At 50.8% G+C, this 15,053-nt stretch overlaps 1 protein-coding gene across 5 annotated transcripts in view; it reads right to left on the bottom strand.

The window, feature by feature from the left end:
* Positions 1 to 8,427: 8,427 nt before the first annotated feature.
* ZNF438 (zinc finger protein 438) overlaps positions 8,428 to 15,053 on the bottom strand; it is a 139,584-nt gene continuing 132,958 nt past the window's right edge. For all 5 annotated transcript variants that reach the window (XM_024750128.1, XM_024750132.1, XM_024750133.1 and 2 more), the window contains 2 exons: positions 10,614 to 12,432; positions 8,428 to 9,295 (listed from right to left, as the gene is read on the bottom strand). In XM_024750128.1, the coding sequence (XP_024605896.1) occupies positions 8,677 to 9,295; positions 10,614 to 12,432 (2,438 nt within the window). In that variant the 3' untranslated portion in view covers positions 8,428 to 8,676. The remainder of the gene's footprint in view (positions 9,296 to 10,613; positions 12,433 to 15,053) is intronic.

Here is a 15,053-nt window from a genome sequence, read left to right as displayed (position 1 = left end):
CGGGGTGGCAGAGCCGGGGGGGTCATTTCCACCCGTGTTCCCTGGACGGGACATGTTCAGGATGGCTTGGCTGTAAAACCACGGTTATATGATAAATATTGGTTTAAAAGGGGGAAATAATACAGCCCATGGGGTACGGGGGGCGATTTTCTACATGCTTCAGATTCCACAGACTTTTCAGTGGTTGTTGATCTTATTTTTCTGGTCTTCTAAAAGAACGTCCATTTAAGCCATTTTCTCGAAGATGTTGTTGAATGTGACAAAATATTGGGATAAGCTTGCTGCCGGCTGTACAGGCACCGGTGTCAGGCTGCACTTAGTAGGAAACGGGCAGCTCTCAGCCAGATTGGCTGCAATTTGGACTGTAGGGCTGCCCGCTGTGAAAGGTTTAGTTTTTATTTTTTTGGCCGTGCCATACTGCATGCGGGATCCAAGTCCCCGACCGGGGATTGAACCCGTGCCCCCTGCACTGGAAGCGCGGCGTCTTAACCACTGGACCGCCGGGGAAGGCCCAGGTGTGAAAGGTTTAATGCCAACCTCGCAGCGCAGCGAGCCGATTCACTCTACCTGAGACTGATGTGGTCCATACAAATCACATCTTCAGCCACAAGGCGTAGAAAGAGAGCCATTAGGCTGTTTTCCTGAAATTTGGTCAAACACGCTCACTTCAGGAGAAGTAGCTCTTTCATCTTCCCCCTCCATCAGCTTCGCCACCAACTAAGTCGCAGTGGTTTTTTCCCACTAAGTTAAAAGACTATTAATGCCCAAGTATGCTTAAGTCTGGCTGAAACTATTTTAAATTCCTTGTTACAGTAGAAGGCCTTTCGCTATTTCTGAATGGATTACTTGTGACACTGATGGCCCTGCAGCCCCAAACCCTCCGTTATCCTCAGCAGAGAGCAAACCTTGGGTCAAGACAGCATGATTTCCCGCTACTGTCTCAACTCTTGAGCAAATCGCTTCGTTTTGGAGCCCAGAACTTTCCCTTCTGGGATTGTCAACCAGGAGGCCAACTGGTGTCCATTTTGGCAATGGATTTTGTGATGGGGAAATTTTCCCAGTTGTGAGTGGACTGAAATCCCCAGTGAATCCCACCGGACCCAGAAAAGCAGGAGTCCTTTGTGAAACTGGCATAAGATTGCCCTCTTCGATAATAAGGGCCCTCAGAGTTAACAAACACCACTGAGGTTATTATTTTCCGTATGAGATGATGAAGATGTCTGAAATAGTGTTTTCAGGGCACTGATGAAAATCAAAGCAAAATGAAAACATCCGATCACAGCCAATTTCCTTCTCTCCTACTGCCTCTCACTGTCAATGAAAGAGTCCTATGCTCCCGTCTATGTGCAAACGGAGAAGTACAGCTGGGCAACAGCATCTCCTGGGTAACCCCATGTGACCGGAAGTGCAGAGGATCTCCTCAGACCAGTGGTGCTCTGTGCTGGGCTGGCTTTCCGGCCGGGGGGCCCCAAGTGGGCTAGGGTGTGGGTCTCCACATGAGCTGGGCACTCACGCGTGTGTGTTGATTGGGAAATCTCCCTGGAGGACCCGTGAGTAGTTCCATAAACACTTCTTTGGGCAACTTGGGACAGATTTAAGCTGCTATGAAAAGGGGAACCAGACAGATTTTATTTAAGCCAACACATGAAAATTGCGAGAGAGGGCCCTCCGAGGAATACACACAGGAGAATGTGATTAACTAGGTGTTAACTTTGAGGGCTTTGGGCCAAGCGACAGCTGCGCGACAGACAGACTTTGTGTTCACGGCAGCACCGGGTATTGGACATGGGAGGGGGTGGGAGTTTGTTCGCATCCGTGAGAGACTTGGTCTAATTTCAGCATCGCTCCCTGGAGATGGTGGAAGGATACAGATCATTTTGAAGTCTAAGTGGCCCTTTCTTCGGCCACGTTCTACCCTTGTGACCCAGTTATACCGCAGGCCTGGCAAAACGGCAGAACATTTGACAGGACAGTGAGGCCAGGAGGACGAGAAGGAGGGGGTCATACCCACATCCTCAGAAAACCTGGCCCGACGTGGGCTTCTTAGCACAGGCGAGGAGAGGGGGAGAGGGCAGAGGGGAGAGGAAGGCTGTTGGTTCCAGTAGGTTCCAATGCCGTCAGAATCTGCGTCTTCTTCAGAGGACCAGATTTCTGCTGCACCATTTTATTTGAATTAGGATGAGAAATGAGAGACGATTTCAAACCCAGAGTCAGTAACTCTGGTCAAGTGAAACTTTGGAAGAACTTTTCAGGGTGAGCCCGGGGCCAGGTGGCGATGCCTCTGGGTTCCTAAGGGACGGCTTCACTCCTTTCCAAAGGGCACTCAGGAGCCCCCCAGGGCATTACTGAGGCACCAAAAGGCCTTCTTAGCGGCCACAGGGCTTCAGAACTTGCCAGCATTAGTCATCCCTTTGGCTTAAGGCCACCCTTCAGAAGGCCTATAAAATGCAAATCTGGGGAGATGTGCGGTGCTCCTTCAGGCCCTGACAGCAGGGACTGGAGGGCCTGGGTTGACAGACAGCCCAGGGAGGCCACAGAGGGACAGGGAGGGTGGCAAGTCTGACGCCTGTAGCAGTCTAGTTCAGATTGGGGCCTCGTTGGTGGGTCATGAGATAAATTTAGTGCGAGGGAGCCAGAATTAAAAGAAGAAATTAGAACATTCAAGATGCAAAGTGCATGGTTATATAGACTGTATTATTTTTACGAAATGAAACTTTTGTACCTGTGGGCCGTGGTGCGGTACTGTCAGGCCGCAGGGGCTCGAGCTCAAGGGGTCAGACGACTTCTCCTTCCTTCACAGCGTTGCCGAGGCCTTCCCGAACGACGGCAGCCCAGCTACTGCTTAATCCGGTGAAGACATTTTGCAACCCAAAAACAATAAATAAAATGCAGCCAAACATTCCAATAACGCAAAAGTAAGTGTCCCGCTTTGCCATCTCCTGGTACCCCTTTCCTGAAGCCCCCTTCCGGGAAAACTCCTACGCATATTACAAGCACGCATCGACCCCTTCTCGCCCACCCTTCCTTCCTCCTTTTTCACGTGACAGCACACCGTACGTGCTCTGCATCTTGTTTCCTGCACACAGTACAGATTTCAGCACCTGAGGTGCAACTTCCATCTCTTCTCCTGCAGCACGGTACTCTGTCCCCTGGAGCACTGAAGCTTCTTTAAACCGGCTCTGACGGGTATTTGAATTTGTGTTCAGTCTTATAAACAATGCTGCACCGAACATCCTCACATATGTGTCGACTGAAAAAACCCCACAACCCTGAAGTTGAGAATTACGTTTTATTTGGTGGACATACTAAGCACTTAGGCCCGGGAGAGAGGCTCTCAGATCGCTTGGAGGGACCGTAAGGGAGAAGCCAGGATATATAGGAGTTTTTGCAAAAAAAACCCAGGTCGTCAGAACATCGAAAGATGACTGTTAATTAAAGAAAACCAGACACATCAAATTAACGAATTTAGCAATTTTCTGTGTACGGGAAGACGCAGGGGTCTGGGCTCGCTGAAATGATTCCTTTGATATGCACCTTAGCTCTCTGGGGCCGGCATCCTGGGCTTCTCCATCCCGAATCCGCTCTGGGTGCGCAGTCTGGGGCGGCTGCAGTGGCTGACAGCTTGATGGCTGCAACATCCTCTGTTTCCTGATATGGCAGGTGCCTGTCTCTGTCCACATCTGTCTGTGAACTCGTGCAGTAATATCTATAGGCCAGATTCCTGGAAGTGGAGTTCCTGGGTCAAAACGTCTGTGCATTTTAAAAAGATTTTGATAGAAATGGTCAAATTTGGCTTGTTCCATGGAGGTGGTACCAAACCATTAATCCCATTTTGCCGCCTGGACCCTAGCTCCAGGCTCGCCACTGCCCTACGGCACCCCACTGGGCCTTTCCTTTCATCATCAGAAAGTTCCTCATGCCGTGTCTTGACATGGCACTGCTGCCCTCGTGCTCGCCCTACCCACCCTTTACTTCAAGAAAGAATAAACACCATTCAAAGGACTTAAGTCTTCTTGGATATTTCCACTTTCCTTAGTTGTAACCATTGTCAAAAAGGCTTGGTTCAATGAATGTCTTAGGAAAAATTTAACTGTGCTTTAATTTGGATGAGACTGGGAAAAGGCAGTGTATTAGTTTCGTAAGAACACACACTTAGCAATGACTTCCGGAAGTAGCCAGAGCTTAGGGAGGGGCCTGCAGCTCGTACGTTTGAGCCTCTGGATCTCCTCTGTGGCCAAATTTTTGTGGTAAGGTCTGCATGACAACTCAGGCAATAATCAGATCAAGTTCATTGCTGTTTCTGCAAATGCCCTTAGAACACCTGGTGGGCGGTCTCTTTGCAACACCTGACTGGAGATTAAATTCCTACTTAATGACAGAAGGTAAAATCTTTCATTTTTTTGAGTTGCACTTAGTGACTGATTTATCAAAACATGATCTATTGTGATGCTACTCGCCTGCAATTTTGTTTGTGGAATGTACTGAAAGAGGCAAGTACTGCCATCCTATTACAGGTGAATTCTTTATGGCTAAGCTGACCAAGGCGTGGTGGGCAATTTTGAACATGTGAGCAAGTTTCACTGAAAAAAAAAAAAAAATCCCAAACCTGTTTAGCTTCACATCAAAATCAGAACAAGTGTCATATTTGGTCTCCTTCAGTAGACCCTGGATTTTCTCCCAGGGTTAAGTCAACACATTGAAACATTCTCACACTTCAGAGGACGGAAGATGTGATGTACTACTTAGCTAAGATCCTAAACACAAGTCTAAAATATGCTTGCAAAACCACGGTTATAGTTTTATTATGGGGATAACCATGACCATGACCAAATATGAGATACAATAAACATTTCACCTCCAAAAGGAGCATCCCTGGAGAGGTGAATATGGTTCAAATATGTATTGGACCCCAAGTCCAGATAAGCTGCCGACTGCCTGACGTTAGGCAAGTCCATATAAAGTTGAAGGTAAAAATCTGTTAAATCCCAGTTCATCCTTACCAGGGCCCTTTCCTCAGAGCTCAGCACAACGGGGAGATTCTACAAAATGTGTACCTAACAAAACACGTCAGCAGCTTGAATGGAGCAAACTGGTCCAGATCTGAGAATTCCAGTAAATAAATGAAGCTGAGCATTTATTGCCAACGATCATGTCACTGGGGCCACAGAAAACTGGAGTGGGGCAGCTGGGGGGTGGGAAGGAGCGTGGAGCCAGGGAAGACAGTGGAATGCACGCAGGTTGGATTATTTATGGCGTGCGATGAAGAGACAACTTTCCATATGAGAGGAACGGTCCAGCTCCAGCAGGAAGAGGTCCAGAGAAAGAGAGAGAAACGAAAGGGGTCATGAATAAAAGCGACAGCTAATGAAACAATACAAATCTAAAATGCTGTAACTTTCATAAATAATTTAGGGCCAAAAGAAAAAGAAAAAAACAAAAAACCCCCTCATTTTTCTGGCTCTGGGACAACTTGCCAAGAAGCAAAAGACATGAAGTGAAAGGGACGTGCTGCATTTAAGACCAAATTTGCCTCTGTGCCTTCCTAGCTCTAAGGTGGGGAGCTCCTGAAGCTGGATTTATTCATAGAAAGGGAAAGGGACAATTTTATTTGTTTTTTGCTCACATATCTATTTTTTCAACAAATATTGTACACTGTTCCTTGTCAGGGGCTGGATCCTCTGGGGCTACGTGCTGAGCAAAGACACAGTCCCTGCCCTCAAAAGGCAGGTCCAGTGTTGGAAACAGACAAGCCCACCGTGAGGTTCAGGACACTAGGGCGGGCGCTGTGACCAGGGCCAGCAGAGGCTGTGGAGGGCAGCCACGGGGAGGGATTCGTGGCCCACAGTGGAACTTAGAACAGAGATCATCTAGTGAATTTTACCTCCTGTATTGACTAAGTAGACGCCAAACCTCCATGTGATCCCAATCCCAGTTTATTTAAAAATTAAAATACACTTTTTATGCAAGGATGCAAATGTCTGTGGCTCTCCGTAGAGGTTTTATCCTTGAATTCTGGACGTGAGGCCGACCTGAGCTGTTTTAAGTTACCCTTCTACGGCATCACATACCTCTTCTTGCAAGTCTGCCCAAAGGTATAATAAATAACAGCCCCCAGTTACTCCGTGGCCCAAGTGTGCCCCACGCTCTATGAATGTGCCCCACGCTCTATGTGAATGGCATCGACCATTCACAACAGATGCTTTGGGGGGGGGGTGTGTGTGTCACGGCTCCCATCTTACCGGTGGGAGAACGGGGCCTCAAAAGGTAACTCACGGGCAGTAAGCCTCACAGCACCTCCTTGTACATGTCACTGCCTGTGGGTCACCTACGTAGGCTGGGACGTCTGCGCCCACGGAAGGATTGGCAAGCAAGACCCCCCGGGGAATCAACTTGAGCTGTTCCCGAAGTTCTTTAGCTGAACGATTCCCTTTTATCCTACCTCCCCAGTCGGAGTCCCTTTTCGCAGCATTCCCGCTGGAGAAGCGTCGTCGTTAAGGACCAGAAACCCCCTGACCTAGGTGGCACTGGGCTGCTCCTGGAGAAATGCAGGGAGCGTCCTGAGAAGGGGACCCAGGCAGAGCGCTTTGTGAAGAGCCAACTGCGTCTCCCCAGCTTTGCTCTTGGCCCATCCTAACCCTCTATTTCTTTCCAGAGGCTACCTGGGCCCTCACTGTCTTGTTCTCACTGCAAGAATATGGGATTAAACATGGGCCACAGGGGAGAGTCCTCACAACCTTGGGGACTGCGGACTCTCCTTTACGTGCGGGGTGGATGCACTCTGCCCCCCACACCTTTGTCTCCAAACGGACCCGCTCCTCTACCTGAGGACTTCTTGGCCAGTATTTCAGAAATCCTGCTTAGCATCTGAAGACAGAGGGGTCTAAGAAGCACTTCAGAGTTTAAGTCAAGTTTCATGGTTTGAACTCAAGCAGTATTCGTGGTAGCGCTCATTTGTTAGTGTCTTCGAGACCACTCTTCCAAAAGCAAACTAGACGCTGCGCTGAATGGTAAAGCTGTCCTGTGACTAGCCGAGTTCTAAAAATGTTCACACAGTGGAGGTCTGATAGTGTCTCTCTGAGACTGGGCGCAGCGTGATTGACTGATGAACCACAGCAGAACCTTTCCAAGATTTCTATCCCTACCTTCTTATTCTCAAATTTATAAAACTATTTGCAAAAAAGCCAAGGATTGAGTTTTCCTTTTTTTGCGCTATTTGAACCAAATTGTACTTATGAACACTTGGTTTTAAAACGAGACATTCAGAAAGATGATTTAACACCCGCTAGCTCATCAGTTAGAATTTAGGTCTTCCTCCGTTTAGGTAACTTCCTTTAACACAGAAAAATGTTATGACGATGCCCGGGCCCAGCTTCAGGAACAGGGCTGGCCACGTGCACGGCGCTTTCAACCAAAGCCCGGGATCCGAGTGGCTTGAAGTGTTCAGACTCCCGCATTCCGAGAAAACGATTTTGCGGCCAGGATGGCCAGAAACTTCAAATGGCAACATTTCTGATTCGAGGTAATTTCCCAAGAATTTAACAGGCAATCATTTACTCCTGACTTTCAAAGAGGACCCGGGCTTGAAAGGCACAGTTGCATCTAAAATTGATCAGCCAGTGACAGCCCTCTGAAGTTACTGGGGAAGAGGAAAGGCCGCTGAGACACCTGACATCTGGGCTGAACTACCCAGTTCACTCTCCAGGTTGTAAATTTTCTGACTCAAAAGACTTTCTGAAAATAACTTTTTAACAAAAAAGTGGTTTTTCTATTAGCTGAAGTACTAAGAAATGGCTGATGACTTTGACGGGAACACTACAGGTATCAGACTTACAGCATCTAAGCTTCAACGGATGTGCACTTAAGAAAATGAATTAAAAAAAATCAAAGTCCTGAAAACCCGGACTTCCAGTTATGATAGATGAGAACCTTATTTAAGATGCTGCTCTAGGCACATTCAAACAGACTAGAGAACCTGATAAAGGTCGACAATACGCCAGGGCTGAGACAGAAGTGATTTTGTCACCTGGACATTTACCACATTTGTCAACCTACTTAAACAGAAAACATGTGAACGAAAGGACACATACACGCACACGGACAGGAAATAACTCAAACACGTGTTTTTACTAAAAACCGTACTTGAAGAATAGCCTATGATACTCTACATTTCAATCTGCAAATTTATCTTTTTATTGAATCTGAAATAAAGTCTCAGATACTAACAGAACATAGAATTTTAAAATAAAACTGCATTATGTTAGAAAAATAGGCATCAAGGGCATATGTACATATATATGTGTGTGTGTGTGTGTATATATATATATTTTTTTTTTGCGGTACGCGGGCCTCTCACTGTTGCGGTCTCTCCCGTTGCGGAGCACAGGCTCCGGACGCGCAGGCTCAGCGGCCATGGCTCACAGGCCCAGCCGCTCCGCGGCATGTGGGATCTTCCCGGACCGGGGCGCGAACCCGCGTCCCCTGCGTCGGCAGGCGGACTCCCGGCCACCGCGCCACCAGCAAGCCCCGTACATATATATTTCACAAGAAAATAAGACTGTACAAAACTCACTGTGCTCATTAACGCTGATCCTAACCTGCTTCATTTTTGGTATTAAGCACCACCAAGGAACAGAGGAAGCGGAGAGAAAACCTCCCCTTACCCCCCGGCTCCCTGTCTCATTTTCCGGTCTCGCTGGAAGGTTCGATGACCCCCTGGCTGGAGAGCGTGCTGAGAACCGTCCAGAGTTTCAGAGGGTCCTCGCACTTGTGGCGCTCTTCCCAATGCAGGAGCAGCTCTTCCTTCCTTCCCAGCGTCTGTGCACAAAGGATGCAGCGAAAGCCAGGCCGGGGCGGGGAGAGGGCAGCGTCGGGGCCGGGACCCTCGGGGCCCTGGGGGTGTCCTCCGGGCTCACTGGGTCCCGGCTGGGCTCCTTCACGTTTCGCAAGTATCTCCACATCATTCTGATGACGGAGGTAGAGTTGCTTTTTCAGTCTGGGGACTGCACAGAGTTCCCCGTCCAAGGGACGGTGCTTAAGCTGCTTTCTTCTCTCAGGATGTTTCCAGAAAGGAGCAGCCTGTTGAACCAGTTCTCCCTGAGCTCCCCTGCTTCCTGGGGAGGGTGAGAGCTCCTCTTGCAACTGGCCCTGGATTTCCTCTCCATGAATGTAAAGCAGGTGGAACTTGATTTCAGCAAAAGACTGGGCAGTGATCTGACAGCGGCCACATCTGATCTGGAACTTGACCTCATCAGCCTGGTTTAGAAGGAGGTCTTCTTCCAGGCTGGACTTGGTCTCCCTGGAAAGGGGGGAAAGAGTCTGTATCAGATCTCATGGAAGAATACAAGTGGAACTTCTCCTTACAGCTCCTGGCCTTCGGGGATCTCAGACACACTCACCAAAGAGGGGCCGAAGGAGGGGCAAGCAGAGAGCGCGTGGGAGGCAGAGGCCACGGTGAAGGCCAAGGTCAGTGCTGCCTGGGGCCTCACACTTCGCATGCCCGCAGGTTCCACTTCCGAAGGAAGGCTCCCCCGGGAGCCACCTGTTCTTTGGTTACCATGGCAACAGACGTGAGCACCAGGAGAGCAGCAGGAACTCGCTGGGTCCGGCTGAGGCGACTGTCCCCCCGCCCCCCAGGGCCCTCCTTCTCCCTGATCACCCAGTGCAGTCTGGACACCTTAGCTAAAACTCAGCATGGACTCCGTTCAACAATTAAGAAGTGAGGTTTCTTTGGGGAGGCTGCTATGTACCTTAGGAAAAGGGGCAGAAATGCCTACAGAGACACAGAGAAACCCCCAGAAAGGCCGGGAGGAAACAGGACAGGCGTAACTTATTTTTTAATGAATATGACAGACCAAGCTGAAACTGAACAGAAAGGATTTAGAACCATTAGGACACCTGGGAACGGTCAGGGGCCGAGGATCTAAAGTGCTGGAAAATGTTCAAGTTTCACGGTGCTGACGAGCATTCCCTTCAGGGCAACCTCCGCCCCACCACCTAGAGCAAGGTGGACAGACCAGGGCGTTTCCCTGGTTTACTCACAACTCTCAGACCCGCCTGGCAGGCTTTCAGATTACTCAGCTGGTTCGTTTACGGTGCTGGGAAGCAGCGCTGCACAGACAAGGACACAGGAGACGGTAAACCCGGCCTGACGGGGAAACAGGGCAAGTGCTGCGCCTCAGGCCCGCACCCGGGGGCTGGTCCGTGCAGCAGAGCCGCGCTGAGTCCCCGCCACCTGCCACGCCGTATTCTGGGCTAAATGCTGCTCTTGGGTATACATTCTGTGGCCAAGAGTTCGGGGAACACTACTTCTCGGAAGCACCAGAACTACAGACACTAAGTTACTCTTTCATATTTCAGATGCAAAATTAATCTCTTGCCCAACTGTCCCCAGCGTCCCTCAAAGGGACCTCTGTGTCCTGGCTCATAGAAGGCGGAGTCATCAAAAATCACTAATGATCAGAGACCAGAGAGGAATGCGGCCACTCTTCACAGAACAGGGGGAAGAGGTGGCAGCTCCCTTATGAAATCTTAACCTGGGGGAGGGTCTTCCAAACCCACCTTGCTGCATGTGGAATCTGGCCCTGACCTCAAATCCGAAGCATCCCCACACTCACCTGTCCACCGGTCCCTCCATCCCTCGGGCAGTCTGCTCCCTGGTCCTCAGCAAGTCCCCCGGCTGCAGCTGCGGCTCGCAGGGGGAGGGCTCGGTGCTGACGGCCACCCCGTGCACCTCTTTCAGGTGGCCGAAGTAGACTCTGACGTGGCCGAACACCTTCGCGCAGAATTCGCAGCACACGAGCCTCCTGGGCCGGGAGTCGCCGTGATGCAGCCGCACGTGTGCGCTCAGGCTGCCCGGCCGCACGTAGGCTTTGCGGCAGAGCCGGCAGCTGTAGGGCCGCCTGTCGCTGTGCGTGTTGGCGCGCTCGCGGAGGTGCTGCTTGGGCTGGAAGGCGTGCTCGCACACGTGGCATCCGTGCGAAGGCTTCTTGAGGCCGGAGAACCCACTTCTAAAGGCCGGGCCGGGCTTCGGGGAGGGGCCGTCGTCCCGCCTGCAGCCCAGATGCTTGGGGGCGGCGAGGGAGTGATTGAACGACGCGTGCTCCCGGCTGCCGGGCGCCGGGGGCTGTAACGTGGCCGTGGGCGAGGCCAGGGGAGCCAGGGCCGGCAGGACCAGGACAGGTTTGGGCATGATGCTACGGTATTTTTTCACAGCCCCAGGTTTTCGGTCCCTGGACTCCTGGGGATCGGCTTTGGCTCTTTCTTCGCCATCTTTACACTTATTACTGAGACATTTCCTCCTTTTACCCTGAAATGTCAGAAGTTCTTCCGGGACCTTCCGTTTTCTTCCTCTTCTCTTGGCTGCCCCGCCGTTCGGTTTTGTTTTGTGGTTGAGGTCGGCTTTGGTGGCCGGACAGTAGGCCCTGTCAAAGGGGCTCTGCCTCGACGCCTGTGGGGCAGGTGCCCTGTCGGCCACCTGCGGGGCCGAACAGAAGCCCTCCGGGATGGACGAGGTCTTATCACTGGCTGCCCTGAGCCCAGGGAGAGAAACATCTGCAACGTTCACAGCGGCTCCGCCTTTGTAAACTTGCGACGCCCTCGTTCTTGAGTAGGGCAGGATGGGCAGTTTACCTCTGGGGATGGAAGGGACCACCTGAACCGCGTTTCCAATGACGCCTGGCGACAAATGGGTCGCGGCCCTGGCAGGGTCGACCTGTTCTCTAAGTTCTCCCCTGGCGACAGCAGGCTTCCTGGAGGGCTTCTTGCCTGCAACGCCTGCTCTCCCTGAACTCTTCGGGAGGCCCCGCTCGGCAGAGGGCTCCTCCGGCGTGGACAGCGCTGGGGCAGTGGGAGGGTCCCGACCTCCGCGGTCGCTGGTCCCTGGGAGCCCAGGGTCTCCATGGCCACCCCCACTGGTCAGCGGGGCCGGGGCCTGGCCAGGTGCCAGCGCCAGCTTGGGTGGGCTGGGCTTGTGCGGGGCCTCGGGATGCTCAGGCAGGGGAGGGGCCGCTTGGGTTTGGGCGGGAGCTTGGCTACAGCCCCTGTCGGAGGAGCTGAACCCCGGTTTCTTTCTGGCTCCTTTGCTATGTCCTGGGCGTTGGTACCGGGGGATGGGCAGCTTCAGGTTCTTGGGCAGAGGCAGTCTGGGTTTCTGGAGTGGCTGAGCCGAGGCGACGTGTGGCAGAGCGATGAGAGAGAAGGTCCCTTCCTGGCCGGCCACCTGCATCAGCGCGTAATTCTGGGGGGGCAGCCCCAGGGCCTTCGAGCCGAGGGAGGGGCCTGGATGCGCGTGGTCAGAGAGGGAGGGCGCCGGACCCGGGACCACTCTGGGCGCCAGGACTCGGGGCGCAAGTTTTGGAGCGATGGTTCTAAACTGACTCTTACCCTGCAGACCCTTCCCACCCTGAATCGTTCCAGGAGGGCTGTTTGATTCACCTGCAAGGACAATGCAGCATAAAAAGTCACGCTGGTGTCACATAAGCATCTTACCATTCCCTCTGCCTGGAAGCATCGCTAGACCCAGCCCTGCCCTTGGGGGCAAACCCCGTGTTCCTCAAGACCCAGACTGAAGGTCAGCTCCTGCCCACCCTCCCAGGACTAATGATTCACCACTTTCCACGTAATTTATCTGTTTATGCCTCTCTACGACTAAACACAGAGCTTCCTGAGAGCTGGGGCTTCCCCCTCCTTGTATTCCACAAGTCCGTCCTCTCCGCTGGCCTAATTCCGCCAGGGCGACCCCACCCCTCCCCCCAAGCTCCCGGGCTGCCCACCCTCTGGCATGTTCTGCCTTGTACTCTATTTCTTTCATATAAATGTCTTGCTTTCCCTATTAATAAGCTCTGTGAGCGTGAAGCCCGCATTGGATCTGCCTTGCTATTTCCCACTGTATCTTTGGTACGAAACAAATGTTTCTTGTATCGAACTTCTTTTTCACTCAATTTCAGGATACACAGTTTGAACCCCTGGCAGCCAATTCGTTCTGCACAGTGGATAAATTCCAGCCTGAATGCTGGCTTGGTGGCTGTTTTCCCGTGTGACTTGTGGATTTCTTCTCATACCTTCCAAACTGTTTATGTGTGCTTTTGCAATTAAATCACCAGTATTAAAAAAGCTGACGTGACACCTTACAAGCATGTTGGAAGAAAGACAAAAAGATACACAGTGATAAGATACAGAGACAACATAAAAAATACATGAATCACACGAAAAGCCCCTTCCAGGACACCAAGAGGAACAACTTTAACTGACAGGCTAACACTTGACATTCCTCAGATTTATTAGGCTGACGGAAGAGCAGTGATTACTGCTCTGAGGAACAACCGGGGAAACAGTTCATGCTTCTCAGGGCTGATTCACCCATTTGATCCCCTGAGGCCTCAAGCTCCTAAGGCCTGGCTGCAGGGGAGCGTCCCATTTCCAAGTACCTCGTATTAGTCAAGCTTCACTTCAACGCGTGTTTACCAGGTACCTACACTATTCTAGACGGTGGATGTGGCAGGCCCGTGAGTCCTCTTCTGAAACCACTGCGGCCAGACGTATTTTGGAATTTACACTTTCAGATTTTAGGAAAGTAGTGAGAGGCTCACGCCAAATGTTACATAACACGCAGCGGAGTCTGCAGGATACCCCTACTTAAACCTAGTACCACCTCTGTAGTAACACATGAGTATTCACAAGGGGGGAAACATGAAGGTTTTTAAAGTGTCTTATTTCGGTTCGGGCTTCGCCTCTGAATGAGTTTTGGTGCCCAACGATTGATAACATTTTCTGTTTTCAGAGCCTGTTAGGTTTGGGAGTCACGGGAAGAGGACTGAAGAACTATTTCTTTAGGGGCCGCCAAGGATCTAAAGATGAATGGATACAATTTCTGCCTCAGGTAGCTGGCAGTCTGGTAAAGCAGACAAATAAACATTAAAAGGAAAAAAAATCAACCTTGATTTTCATGTCTACAATTAGTGAACCGGCGATTTTAGCAGAAAATTGATGTTTTCAGCAAAAATGACACTGCGAGTAAACAAATAAGTAGCACAGTAGGAATAAGGTTGAGATATATACTGACTGGCCAATTAATTTTGGTAGCTCACATCAGAGGAAGAAGGAAAAAGAGCCGTGCTACGGTCTGGGGGAATCAGACAAGAATAATTATGTCATCTGTTGTTTTTCCTTTTCAGCTTTGCTACCATGAAGCTCACGGGTAAACCGACGGGTCAATCACCTCACAACAGTCACCCAAATTGATATGCTACATTTGCTCCATCTTCCTGCATAATTTAATTCATTTTTTACTTCTCTTTTCACAGCCTTTAAATTTAAACGTCTTTCACGTTAAGCCTCATCTCATCTTTCTGGAAGAAGTACTGACGTAAGTTGTACGTATTGATATATACTAAATCAGAACTGGTAAAAGTGTGCAGAGAGCTTAAAATTATTGAAAGCTTTTGGTTGCCTAGGGACGAGGCTTATTAAATAATTCCACTAACAATCACAACTTTGCATCTACACAACCTATCGGGGATGAGGGAGGGAAAAAAGAAGAAACATTGGGTGATTTCTGTCTAGGCCATACTCCTAAGTGATCGAGCAAACAATATTTATAGCGAGAAGAGCTGGAAGAAAGGCTACGCTGGCCTTAATTAGCCGCAAGTCCTCTCGAAATAGTACATGACAGTAACGCATCGCAGCACAAGACACGTCACTTGTCTCGCTCAAGTCTGTGCAGTCGGCTCTTCGTCCCCGAGCCAGAGCCCAAGTCCTCTCAGGGGCCTCCAGGGCCTGGCGCCCTCGGCTCCTGGGAGCCCTCTGACCCGCACCGCCTCCAGGCACGCCAACCGCCCCCCCGGGGCTGGTCCTTGCCTGCGCTCTCACCACCCTGACTGCTTCCCTAGGTGACCGCCGGTTCCTGCTGCAGCATTCCCTTCAAGTTTTGTTCAAACAGCCTCCTTGTGATGAACTCTGCCCTGAGTGCCTCAGTAACCTGTACCCCATTCTGAGCTCCCTGCCCTGCCTTCCTGTTTTCATTTTCTCCTGCACACATGCTCACGGACTTCATCATG

This window comes from Neophocaena asiaeorientalis, unplaced genomic scaffold (assembly GCF_003031525.2).
Source record: "Neophocaena asiaeorientalis asiaeorientalis breed wild unplaced genomic scaffold, Neophocaena_asiaeorientalis_V1.1 scaffold4, whole genome shotgun sequence".
Taxonomy (NCBI): Eukaryota; Metazoa; Chordata; class Mammalia; order Artiodactyla; family Phocoenidae; genus Neophocaena; species Neophocaena asiaeorientalis.
This window is presented reverse-complemented; position numbering and strand designations above follow the sequence as displayed.